The sequence below is a fragment of the Larus michahellis genome, chromosome 5 (genome assembly GCF_964199755.1).
Source record: "Larus michahellis chromosome 5, bLarMic1.1, whole genome shotgun sequence".
NCBI lineage: Eukaryota > Metazoa > Chordata > Aves > Charadriiformes > Laridae > Larus > Larus michahellis.
In genome coordinates this window covers 81,045,347-81,058,212 of record NC_133900.1, presented here as the reverse complement: position 1 = coordinate 81,058,212, position 12,866 = coordinate 81,045,347, and the positions used below count along the sequence as shown (strand labels likewise).

Genomic DNA, 12,866 nt, shown 5'->3' with positions numbered 1-12,866 from the left:
AGTTCAGAAAAACGATTTCAAGTAATTCCGTTTCATTATCAAAAAGGTACCAGAAGTTTAAATAGATAAATAGTATTTAAAACTACATCACATAGTGTAGCTTTGAACTGCCTTTCAACCCAGCATTTTATCAGAAAGGTTGGTGTTTCAATTTAGATATTTAGTTTGTGGCATAGTCCAGTAAACCTTGATTTCTCAAAACGCATGTGCGGTTTTATTATTCAATTTGTTAATATATCAAATCTTATTTAGAGATTCACCCCCCCATATATCTTACTTGTAGGTATATGCATATCAACACATGCCCATATACATGCTGCTTCTTTCCACTGCAGAATCAGTACTATTTATATACTTAAGAATTCAAAGAATTAGATCAACACAGCTTAATCACAAACCAGTTTTAAAAATACATGTGGCACTTTAAAACCTCATTTTCTTCTATTAGAACTTAATTGTTTTCAACAATGTGCAGATGTGATACTTTGTAAAAAGAAAATTTAAAAGTCACCTTTCAAAAGCTGATTCAGGTCCATGGCATCATGCAAGACTTTTCGACTATATCTGCGATCAAACTCGGAATCTAATGAAAAAAATACAGACATAAGATTGGATTTCCCAGCCTCATAGTTTTTACAAATTTCATGTTGTACTTAAATTCTTCAAAATTACCATATAATTCTTGGTTCACATTTTCCTGTCTTTTTATTTTTAATTTCTTATCGTTTGATGCTGCAAGTTCAAAAGACTGGATAGGACTGATGTCTGGAGTCGACAGAGGTGTTACGTCAGTCACGGTGTCTTCAGACTCCTCCAAGTAGTCACCAAGCTTTGGTTTTCCTTCTGCTAATTTCATTGCTGACTTGAATTTTTGTTTTGGAGACAGAAGAGCGTTCCTACAGGCATTCCTCTTTGAGGAAGAATGAGATGAATCTGATAAACAGCTATCGGAATCTGTATCAGAACAATCTGTATCTGAGCTTGAGGATGAGGAGGATGAGGATGAGGAGGATGAAGAAGAGGAGGAGGAGCTAATATTAGTATATTTTTTGCTAGCCTTTTTTATGTTGTTTGACTGCTTAGCTGACTTTGGTCTAACCTTCTGTTTTTTGCCATCGTCACTGCTATCTTCTTCATCTGTATAATAATCTTCTTCACCTTCTTTAACTATTTTGGGGATTCCAGCAGGAATATTCTCTTGTGCTCCCCTACTTGCTGCAGATGTCACTCCAGATGTACCTGCATTCTCCACAACTGGAGAAACTGACAAAGAAGAAGCATCTCCAAGATGATCTGCCCTATTTTCTAGGGGCTGATCCTTCTGCAAGTCTTTCTGCTTTTCTTCACTTTCCTTCTCACAACACTTTGCATCCTTTGAGTTAGAAACCAAATCAGGGTCTGCAAGAGCTGCATTTGTACTTCCTTTCTCTACACATTCACCATTTTCTTCAGCTTTCTTTTTCTCTTCCTCCGCTATACGTGCACCATTTTCTTCAGCTTTCTTTTTCTCTTCCTCCTCTATACATTCACCATTTTCTTCAGCTTTCTTTTTCTCTTCCTCCTCTATACATTCACCATTTTCTTCAGCTTTCTTTTTCTCTTCCTCCTCTATACGTGCACCATTTTCTTCAGCTTTCTTTTTCTCTTCCTCAAAATCACTGTCAAAGAAAGCATGATCCACTTCACCATCTGATACGTCTTCAAACCGGTCCATAGTGAAATATGAAGTGCCACCTGCAACCACCAGAAAAGGTTTCAAAACGTTAGCATAAAAACAAATCCAAGTACACTTTTAGTATAATAGTTTTGTTCTTTACACTTTTAGCTCTAGTATTTTATAATTCTGCAATTAATTATATTATGTTGCTAGGGTCAACTTTGTAGTGAGTTCTATAAAGAAATCCTGTGCCACCACATTGTACAGAGCTTACATGTTAGACTGAAAAGCTTTACTTCAAGCCAACAAAAACCATCATGATTTCAAAACTTTTACTCCTAAGGAAATTAGTCAAACAGTGTTAGCAGCTAAAGAGTTTTAACTATTACAAACAAGCAACTGAAGTGTCTTATTTTGTCGGTTTAGTTATAGCCATTCTAAGCTAGAGGCACAAATGAGCTATCATTAGTTTGGATTTTATAAGAAAAAACATGTTTGTATGTGATGGTCATCACCTTGTCTGCCACAGCCATTCAAACTGCAGACTTTCAGCATGTAAATTAAGAGCAATTTCAATTTACATCAAAAGACCCACGGCTCTGTAGGATAAATTGTAATAGATGTAGGGTGTGTCAGTGGTAATGTTTTAGTTTGGATCCGGATCCTGCTTTTCTCGACAGTCCTCTGTAACTCACACTGCACAGTACAGTGAGCAAACGATTCTTTCAGATGAAACTAAGCTTTAAAGTGTGCTCCAGGCACAAAACCAGTGCACTTAAACCAGCAGTCAGTCACCATTCAGTCCGTGGGACCAGATTATAGCTAGCCCAAATACATGTAGTGTTGATATCAGGTCCTCAGCGCTAACCGAATCTACAAGTCTGCTCCTATTGCGTCATACTTCTTGCAGAAATACATGGTGTTAGATCCCATGCATGTGTCAGGGGGGATATGAAAGTTTCCACACATTGGTAGGGTATGCACAGAGTTAAAATAAATAAAAAAACCCCCAACAACGAACACCTCACAACCAAACAAAATTAGCCAGCATCAAAGACTACCGTTCCCATCTAGCCAGCAGTACTTTTCTCCTACTATTTACAACAGATTTTATACAAATTTTGTAAGCTGCAATCAATAAATACATAACATTCTTTAGAGCCAAGGAAACTGATGACGACAACAGCGGAACCAACTATACAAGGCAGGAGAACCAGAATTTTACAAGATGGATGGTCTTCCTTAAACCACATACAGTTTGTTGCCATGGCAAACAAAGGTGAAAAAGGAATTCCTAAACTTGCTTTGAAACTGCAAGACTATTCCCAAGAAAGCTTCTAGATAAAATTACTTCAAAATACAGAATTTTTAAAGGTCTGTGTCACTCAGCTGTCTGGCCACTTCTCAAATAATACTCGGTTTTAGAGGAATTTGAAATATGCACCCCAAATACAAAACGCACAACGTAAGCCTTAAAAGCAGAAGATGTGGAATCTCCTGTAGTTTTAAGATTCACAAAGCCAAAAAATATGGTTAGGTGTTATATAAAGCTGAAAATGCTATTACACAATAGAAGCAGAGGTCAACTTTGGTACCACGAAGACAAACTCTTTGAAGCACCCAGCTCCTCCAAGACAACAAAGGAGAGAAACACCTGGGAACTCTTAATTTGAAACGCTGCATGGAATTTGGAAGTTTTTCATATTCATGTCACTCCTTGTGATCCCTGCCTTCGGGCAGCTTACATAGTCTGTAATGCTCAACTGTCATGTGAATTCCTGGAAGTTCTAGAGAAGTTTCCTAAAAGGATAGTGCATTTTAATATACCAAAACATGCACAATAAAAAAAAAAAATAAGAAGAGTAACACATTATTTACATTTAGTTTTCTGCCTCAAGTAACCTAAACTAGAAGGAATCGAGTAGAATTTTCTGGCATTACCTGTACACTATAGATCATGAATTATTTATTTAGCAAGTACAACTTGGGCAAAGTCAATTCTATGAAGAAAATTAATAAAGAAGCAGAGTGTTAAAACAAAAACCATGATGCAAGGTTTTTATTACTGAAGGCACTAGTATCTCACCAGTTTGTAGCTTCAGATAGATTATGACTGATTGGTAGAAGTAGGCAGGTGGTGTATTTCACTTTTCTCAAATACATAGATTTGTATGCTGTTAGAACTGTGGTACATGTAAAAGCGTAAGGAGATAAGGCAAAAGCCAGGATTGCAGGTGGATGCAGACCAACTAGTACAGCTTGAAATATAAAATTTTGTTAAGTGTAATACACATATCCATGTATTTTTAGTTTATATAACGCTACTCCTGCAAAGGAGACTAAACTAACAGTATCTCATTGGCTGTAACATAATATGCAGTACCACCACGACTTCTTGGATGTCTCTTTTCTGGACACAATCTTTTAAGTGAGGATGGGATTCAAGTCAAGACAGTGGCAAAAGGGTAATGGAGAGGTGGCAAAAGATAGCAAGGAGCCTGTACATTTCTTTCCACCATTAGCACCAGCCAAGGGGCACACATCTTCCCACTCTGCATGACTCAGGAATAGCTTACCTGCTAGTGGGTTGTTTTCCATGAAGAGTGAGCCATAACTGATTCATGGGCAGCAACCACGGTCACAGGAGAAATGCAGTTTAGCAGCCTGACTCTGCCCCAGGAGCAGCAGTTGTAACACCAGTCATTTCGTTGCCAAATGCTCTTTCCACTTTTCTGGCACAACCCCCTAATGACTTTAGCCTTCATCTTAATGGAAAACAGACATGCTGCGTTGGTCAATTTCTCTCACTGACACTCTTAATCATTCACAAACTAAACATTAATTAATTTTGTAGTTTCCATTAAAAACAAAACAAGACGAAATGAAGAGATGGTACTCTTGGTTCCTATTCCCCTCATGCATCTAGAATGTCTTTAAGGGAACTGTAATTTGCCAAGAAGCAGTAATAGAAAAGAAGCAACTGTGCTGATAAACCATGTCTAAATTGATAACTTGGCTGTGTTCACACCCCTTTATATACAGGGCAAGCGTAATTTTATTTCCACATGAAGTAGAGTTTTGCTATGTTATCAATTGTTAAAATACAGAATCAACAAGTGATATTCTGAAAGTCCAAGAAAACTGTTATTAGAGTCACACATTAACTGCTAATTCTAATGACCATCGTATTTATTTACAAAAAAGATATGCTTTCTGTGTCTTTCTGCCATGAAACCCTCTAACACAAAAATGATCAATTCAAATGAGCAGGTCAGCCATTAATTATGTCAGATCTTTTTCTACCGCAATATTTCCTCTCCCCATATAATTCTCTACCTCTCTCCCCCTATTTCTTGTAACTGTACCACCCACCCATTACCCCAGCCAAACACATCCATTCATCTTTTTTTCTTCCTCACTGCAGTTCCTCCTAGGTTATACCCCTTTTTTAATCCTTTCACCTGTAAACACCAAGCTTGACCCATTTAAGATAATAAAGCAGTGGTCAAGCAGCCAAGGGGAACATGCAATCTGGCTGTGAGTGCAGGAGGGACCCACACTTTCTCATCAAGAGGTTGACATACTGAGCATCTCAGTACCTACCGAGACCCCATCTGTGTTCTCACCAGCCGGGCACTGCAAGAGCACAGACCACTCAGCTCCTCTACAGGCCACCCACCGCCAGCTGCTTCACTGCCCAAGGGCCAAGCAGCGTTTTGACATCCGCCTCCATGTTAAACAAAGATCAAGACCTTATTCACACTGAAAGTATCGAGTATTTTTCTGCTGCCAACTACAGCACCACCTGAAATATTTTTGTAGGTAATGCCTAATAGCAGGCCTTTAGGCACGGCTGCAATATAAAGTATTGTATGCAAAGGTAAGATAGCACATAAAAAGTGATATAGCGAGGATATAGATTTAGATGTGGGTTTGTGTTTGAACATATACTGCCTTTTGATAACATTTTTGAATGTTAGAAAATAGCACTTATGAAGTACATTAAGTACCTAGTGAAAGATTCAAGCTATTTTAACCTTGGTTAAAGTTATCTAATCAACATACGCATCAGAGAGTACTGAAATAAATCACAGAAAAAAAGAAAAAAAAAATCAAAGTACAAGCTGATATCAACTTTCTTTTCTTTTAAGCATTCTACTTTCATAATGGAGGAACAGGATGGTTTAATTAGAGAGGAAAGCCCTTTTCTTTATATATCTAGTAACATACAAATTCCTAGCACAGAGAACAGTATACTCTGTGAATTTGTATACCATACATCCTCTGAATGCCCTAAATGCTTTCAGGATGTCTTAAGATTCTGGTATCTAACAGAAGTGGAAAACAAGCTCCTTAAGCACACTGTGGGCTGAATCTGAGATTTCTGATGTTACTGTGTGCATACTGTGCATCGCCATAAAGGCCATCATACCGCACTATAGTGCTGTACACTCAACAGGAGTCAACAATATGTTTCCTGTAACAAAAACGAACAGACTTGTTCCTAGGATGTATTAAGAAACATATATGTAAAGTATCAGAAACAATAACAACATTGTATTTGGCTCCAATAAGACATCTTCTCGCTTAGGGTTATTAATTTTGCTTTGTAAGTGTAATTGATACTGAAAGAAGTAACCAAGGAGGCAACCTTCTCCCAGCCCGTACAATTAGAGCTGCCACAGACAGCACCTCTTCCTTCATCTGGAAATTTCTACCTCTTCAGAACAGGGACCCACCCTCCTGATCTCAGACAGCAGAAACAGGTCTGGGAGCACTAAGGGGTTGGAAGGTTAAAAGTGTTTTAATTAAAAGATTTATACCATCAATGGCAGATGTTCTTCAGGACACTTCAAAATCCTCTGTTTACGCATTATTGCCCCTCTGTCAGGGATCCTGCCCCCTTAAGCCTGCTGACAGATAAACGACCTCGTTGTATGGTGAACTTGGGAGAGACTGAAAACACTAAACATATCATCTGCGTAACATTTTCAAAAATAACAATCATTAAACAAGTTACCATGTAACAACACACTAGTTCAAACCCCACCCCCTCTTTCTCCCTCCCTTCCTCTTTTTTGGCTTGAGGCTCAAAATAAAATAAAAAAAAAAAAGACAGATTTGAAAATGTCTAGAAGAGAGCAATAAAAAATTTAAGATGATTAGAAAAGTCCAACTTCTGAGGGTTTGTTTAGTTTAAAAAGAGAGGAAACACAGGGAAACATACCTCTTAAAACCTGTAAAACAGACTAACCCAAAACTTAGTTTGTTCTCAGATACAATCAACAGTGGTAAAGATCAACTAGTGAAACTGCTTCCAGACATGTGACAAACCACACATACCCAGCCCCACCTACCTCCTCTTTAATTAAAGCTTTCATTTTTGCCAATAAGAAACAACAAAGCATGCAAAGGAGGGAAGATACCTCTCAGGAAACTACTTCCCTTGGGGAAAACCCCCAGTGAATGAAACAACCAGCCTGTTTAGCAGATATTCTAGTTCTCCAAGCTCAGAGCACAGTACCTGCTGCAGCATTTCTGCATGCCGTATGCTCTCCAAACTTGGGTACCAATTTCCCCAATCCAAACTGTGATTGGTTCATAACCAACCTACAAAACTCAAGGCCTCCATCCCAGCTCAGAATAAACTCCATCACTACAAATCTATCCAAGCTCTGCTCTTCCATACAGTTACACACCCTGCACTGGACCTGTCCCTACACCCCGAGATGGAAGGGCTGGTTGAGGCACAGGCAAGTTACTCTGCAAAACACGACAAAGCAGACAGGACCCGGAATTAGAATCATAGAAAAAATTAGGCTGGAAGGGATCCTCTGGACATTATTCAGTCCAGTCAACTGCTTAAAGCAGTTGGAGATAGTTGGAGATAGTTTTGCTCAGGGCCTCGTCCAAGCAAGTTTTCAAAAACTCCAAGGATGAACACTTCATGTCCTATGCGGGCATCTGCTCCAGTGCTCAACAACCCTCACTGTGATTTTTTTTTTTTCTTTAATCGGAATTTCCCATGTCACATCTTGCAACTATTCACTTCCATTCTTTCATGGTGCACCTTCAAGAAAAAACGTGGCTCTGTCCAGTTACAGGTAACCATGTTGCAGCTGATCAACCACCTAGACAAATAACTACATGGGGGTGAACCCCTTTGCTCAGATTACACCCTACATATAAGTATTTACTGCTGATTCATGACAAACTGCTTGTTGTTGGCTCATGAGATAGCAGTAGACTTGCACCTGAACTCAGTAGTCTGAACAGGCCACTTAACCAGCACTTGTCCCTAACAGGCCAGATCTGACAGCACCTAATTCAAGCTTGGATCAGGACTACCATTGTTTCTAGTGCACCTGAAACCACTTCTCTGGCTGATTCTCAGCTGGCTCTCTAATGCCTTTCACTGTCTTTTTCTCTCTCCTAGCTTCAAATTTATGGGGTCAATATACCCAGCCCTTACTGTCCTTTTTCCTCTGTGGTGGTTTTTTGTTTGTTTGTTTGTTTGTTTTTGTTTTTGCTTGTTTGTTTTCTTTCTTTGTTTCCTGCCCTGGTTCTCTCTGCTGGACACAAAGGAAAATATTGTTTCCTGTATGCTGTAAGATATAGTTTAGTAACTCACAAGCCTATGACAGGTTAGCCCTCAGAACAGCAGTTCTGTCTCCAAACAGAGGTAGGCCCACTGGAAATGCTCCAAAGTACTTTGGAGTCCTTTTAAAAGGATTCCAACAGGAAGCCCTGAGTCTCCTGGCTATTTCAGGCAAGGATTCAGTTCAGCAAATGGGCAGTAGAAAGTCCTGGAACAAAGTCAATTGCCATCATCTGTTAGAGCAAATGAAAGCACATGACCACCAGAGAGCCCTAGATGACCGCAGGGCAAAGGCTTTCCAGTTAATGTACATGGGACGGGGGGGGGGGGGGGAAGAAAGAAAAGGTAGTTCCTCTTGAGCTAAAATTTAGCTATTCCCCTACTATGAAAAGCTGCAATACATTATGCTGAGAGGCATGGATCTGTAGCTCCAGGACTTCACTCATACACACATATTAAATGTTCAGCAAAGGTCACCCTGTGACCTCAGAGACTACTGAGGTTAAATGATGGCAGTGATGACGCCCATCAGGCCTGTCTAAACAGGCCACAGCTACTCACTCACTGATGGGAACCCCAAGAAAGTGACCATCAAACCTTCCAACGAGCCATAACAGAGTTCAAGAGCATCGAAACTTTCATCTGAGAGCTGACCATCTATATTGTGCACATGCCGCTTATCCTTGGCTTATTCTGGGTTAGACTCTGTGCCAGTCCTTCAGGAGAAAGCAGGACCACAAAGGAAGCAACTCCACCATTTCACAAACTACTGACAGAGCTCAGCAGCAGATAAATCACAGCATACTCCAGAATACCAGGCCATCCTTACCACGTGGCACAACACATGGACTGTCTCCAACAACAGAAACGCTCACTGAACTACAAGTTTGTTCATGCTTCTAATGTTATGGATTTAGCATGCTTAGTGACCTGACTGCACAAATAGGCATGTCGTCAGCATTTCCCTCAAGACTTGGCATAGATGTGCTTCCATACAGATCAACAGATGACACCCATTACCAGAGTTTGGAAAATACACATCCAGTTTCACTGAGATAATGATCACATTCTCCACAGCCACCAAAAATAAGAGGCAATTCTTTTAATTTTCAGTGAATATATTTTTATGTAAGAGGAACAAGCACTGTCTGGTACAGATAAGCAGGGTGAAGTACGGAAATTCAGCCACCAAATCAGTATTCAAAGAACAGCTTAAATAAATATCACTTAGGAATAGTCCAAGTGTATTGATGTTTCCTCAGAATCTGCAGTGGGAGCAAGTGAGTAAAGCCCTCTCGAGATCCTCTCTTGCATTTTATTTTTATGACTTGTTCATTTCTTCAGATGAGAAATATCAGTATGGAAAAGCAGACAAAAAGCTGGAAGACAGGGCTCTCTTAAATTCAACATAATACAGGTTTCCTGGGGTTCCAGTGTTTGTTATGTTATTAAAACGAAACACTTCAAGAATGACAAACACCCATCATTGAGTTGTGACTTAAACATCAGTTGAGATTTTTGGATGGGAAAAACCTTAGCCAAGGAATGTACGTTATGTTTTAGACCATTCCATAAGCACTCTTGGTTCAACGTAAGACCAGGAAGCAGTTCTGGTGGAAGCACTAAGGTACATCCATCATAATAACAGTCTGCGTATCTCCCATGAATTTAAGGGGATACTAAGGCACACTTAAGAGCTGGCTCACTTTGAGGCTCTTGTCTCTACGCTCCGGGTGTATTATATCACCCGACTCCTGACTGGGCAGGCTTTAAAAAGCTCACAGATGCTCCTGTCACCGATGCCACAGAAGACCACATGACATCTATCCCACAAATTTTGAAATACTCCTCAGTGAAGCACCTGGATGTGCTCCTGCATCAAGTCTCTAAAGGAACTGGCCAATTGCACGTTCAAAGCCTCAACAGGCACTCCAGTCCTGATGGCCCTTCTGAGCCCATGTAACGCTTACACAGATACACGGGACCCTCTGAATGCCCTTTTAAACATGGGCAAGCACAAACCAAAAATCCCAGTAGGTCATAAAAGCTTAAAGTCCCAAGAAAATTAAGAGAATGTCCCCAAATCACTTGTTCGCTCCTTTTCTCTGGTCTCCATTCCATACCATTACAAGGATTATCAAAGACAAGAAAATACAAAGGAAAATGCACTACAAGAAAAAAAAAAAAGCCAAACAAAAAAAAAATCCCCAAAACAAACAGGAAAAAGTGGTGGGAGAGCTTGAAGCATTCCAGAAGCCAAGTCCAAATTTTTGTAAAAGATATTTTAAAATACCAATTATTTGACAAACCCATTCTTAAGTTAACATCCGGTGACTAATTTTCTAATAATGATTTCTTTTTAGTCTTCAAATAGCTCCTCTGAAGAATTTAACTTTTTGTGGAACTTTGTTCTCTCTGCGTTGACAACTCCAGTGGTTGCTTTCTATCCAAGAAAGAGAGATTAACTATTTTTTCACAGAAGCGAAAATGTGCACAATGCACTAGATGCTCTGTATCGAGCACCTCATAAAAGAAAAATGCAAGGATACAAAAGAAATTTAGCACCACTATTTCTGTTTTATTCATTCCATCCCACATAGTTTTCCTGCTGTTTCCATGAATGTTGCATAGAAACTTTAACCCTACAATTTTAAAATATATAGATGTCCAAATGCAAACTCTAGATGCTTTTTGTATGTTTTATAGTAAGAATGAACAAGTGTAAACATTTGCATGCTATCATAAAACCAGTTTCTGAAAAAATTGTGTTTAACAGAAACACAAAGGAAAAACTTTAGCCAGGCATAACAGAAGTGACATAACCTTAAATTAGGTTGTGCCAGAAGCCATGCTAAACTGTATTTAAAATGCTAATTTCCCCAATATCATGTGAAAATGCCAGAAAAAGCAGAGCCTCACGAGCACAACATATGTTGCTGTTTGTTGTATCAACTCACTGAGATGCTTTGGAATGAATTCAGTACTCTGCTCCGCTGCAGGGGCTGCAGAAACGACAGCCAAGAAGAAAGGCCCTGGATTTACAGTTACCTCTTTTGTGATTTCCACCCAAATCCACGGGGCCCAGGAGATTCGGTGGTTTGTTATTTTTCCGAACTACAGCCCCACCTGGGGAACCATTAGCGCAGAACACAGCCCCGCGCAGGGCAGGGGGAGTTACCACCGTCCTGAGGAAACTGCAGAGATGCAACTGTTTGCGATGATTTAACACGCTCGAGGCAGGCTGCGTACAACGAACGTTTCAGTGGACCCAATCCCCACTAATTACACCCGACCGAAACACTTCACTGAGCTCTATCCGAGCATCACTTCCAACGTGTCCGTCCCTCCTAGTCCGGTAACTTTAAGGATGGCCCGCACGACACAGTAACTAGCTCCCAATGCCAAAGAAGATGGTGCCAACGGGGCCGGTGCCTCAGAATAAAATCCCCCACCTCTTTTCCAGCCCCGCAGGGAAGGAGAGGGCAGGCAGGGCACTGAAGCTGGGGCATAAAACAACGTTTCTGGGCGGCGTGACTAAACTCTGGCGGCTCAACGCCAGCCGAAGCCCTCCAAATATAGCGCGTGCGACACGCTGGGGAGACACCTACATACGTGTCGCTCAGGGACCCGAGCAGAAAGACGGCAAATTAAAAATTAGTAAGAATATAAATTATATAACGATTAAATATACATACACACACATTTAAAAAGCAAAACACGTCTCCCACCTTGTTTGAACTGGCAAAAAATTACCACAGGCAGTGGAGGAAAATGCCCGCCGCCCCCAACCGCCACAGACCCGCTCTCTGTGGGGAGGAGGCACCGGAGGCCCCGCCGCCGGGCCGGGGCGGGCCGGGCCGGCAGCCCCCCGGGAAGCCGCTGGCGCCGTCTCCCTCACCGAACCCCCCCCGCTCCAGGGCTTTAGTTGTGGTAACCGCGCAGGCAGCCGGGGCGGATACTCACGGGCACGGGAGGAGAAAGAGAGAGGAGGGGAAGGGGGAACCGCGCAGCGATGCAGCCGCCGTCTGGACGCCCGACTCCGAGGCAGCTCGGGCCGGCCCCCTCGCGTCGTCGGGCGGGGAAAGGCGGTGCCTGAGGGGGGCGGGAAGGGAGCCGGAGGCCGGGACCTCCCACCGGGAGGCACCGATTGTCCGCTTCCCTCCCGCCTCTCCCGGTTCCGCTGGATGCGGGAAGAAGGCTGGGACTCTCGCTGAGGCGATGGCGCCCCAAGTTGAGGTGATAGTGCTCCAAGCTGAGGTGATGGTCCGTAGATTGAGGTGGACAGGGCCCCATGCTGAGGTGATAGTGCCCCAAGTTGAGGTGATGGTGCCTCAGGTTGACGTGGTGGTGCTCCCAGTTGAGGGGATGGGGCCCCACGCTGAGGTGATAGTGGCCCAAGTTGGGGTGACGTGGCTCCGGGCTGAAGGGATGGGACTCCAGGCTGAGGTGGTCGGGTCGTAGGCTGAGGTGATGGTGCCCTGGGTTGAGGGGATGGGGCTGCATGCTGAGGTGATAGTGCCCCAAGTTGAGGTGATGTGGCTCCAGGCTGAAGTGATGGGGCTCCAACTTGAGGTGATGGTGCCTCAAGGTGACATGGTTGTGCTCCAGGCT

The 12,866-nt window shown here is 42.0% G+C and overlaps 1 protein-coding gene across 4 annotated transcripts in view; it reads right to left on the bottom strand.

The window, feature by feature from the left end:
• The window catches only part of CFAP97 (cilia and flagella associated protein 97), a 33,413-nt gene extending 21,086 nt beyond the window's left edge, over window positions 1-12,327 (bottom strand). For 2 of the 4 annotated variants that reach the window (XR_012587129.1, XM_074588310.1), the window contains exons 1-3: window positions 12,219-12,327; window positions 673-1,734; window positions 512-583 (exon numbers count right to left, since the gene is read on the bottom strand). Coding sequence is in view for 2 of the 4 variants with exons in the window: in XM_074588310.1 (XP_074444411.1) it covers window positions 512-583; window positions 673-1,714 (1,114 nt within the window). In the remaining 2 variants the exon portion in view is untranslated. Of the gene's footprint in view, window positions 1-511; window positions 584-672; window positions 1,735-4,233; window positions 4,423-12,218 lie in introns of those variants that run through there. The other 2 variants (XR_012587128.1, XM_074588309.1) reach the window with 1 other exon arrangement.
• Between the last annotated feature and the right edge of the window lie 539 nt (window positions 12,328-12,866).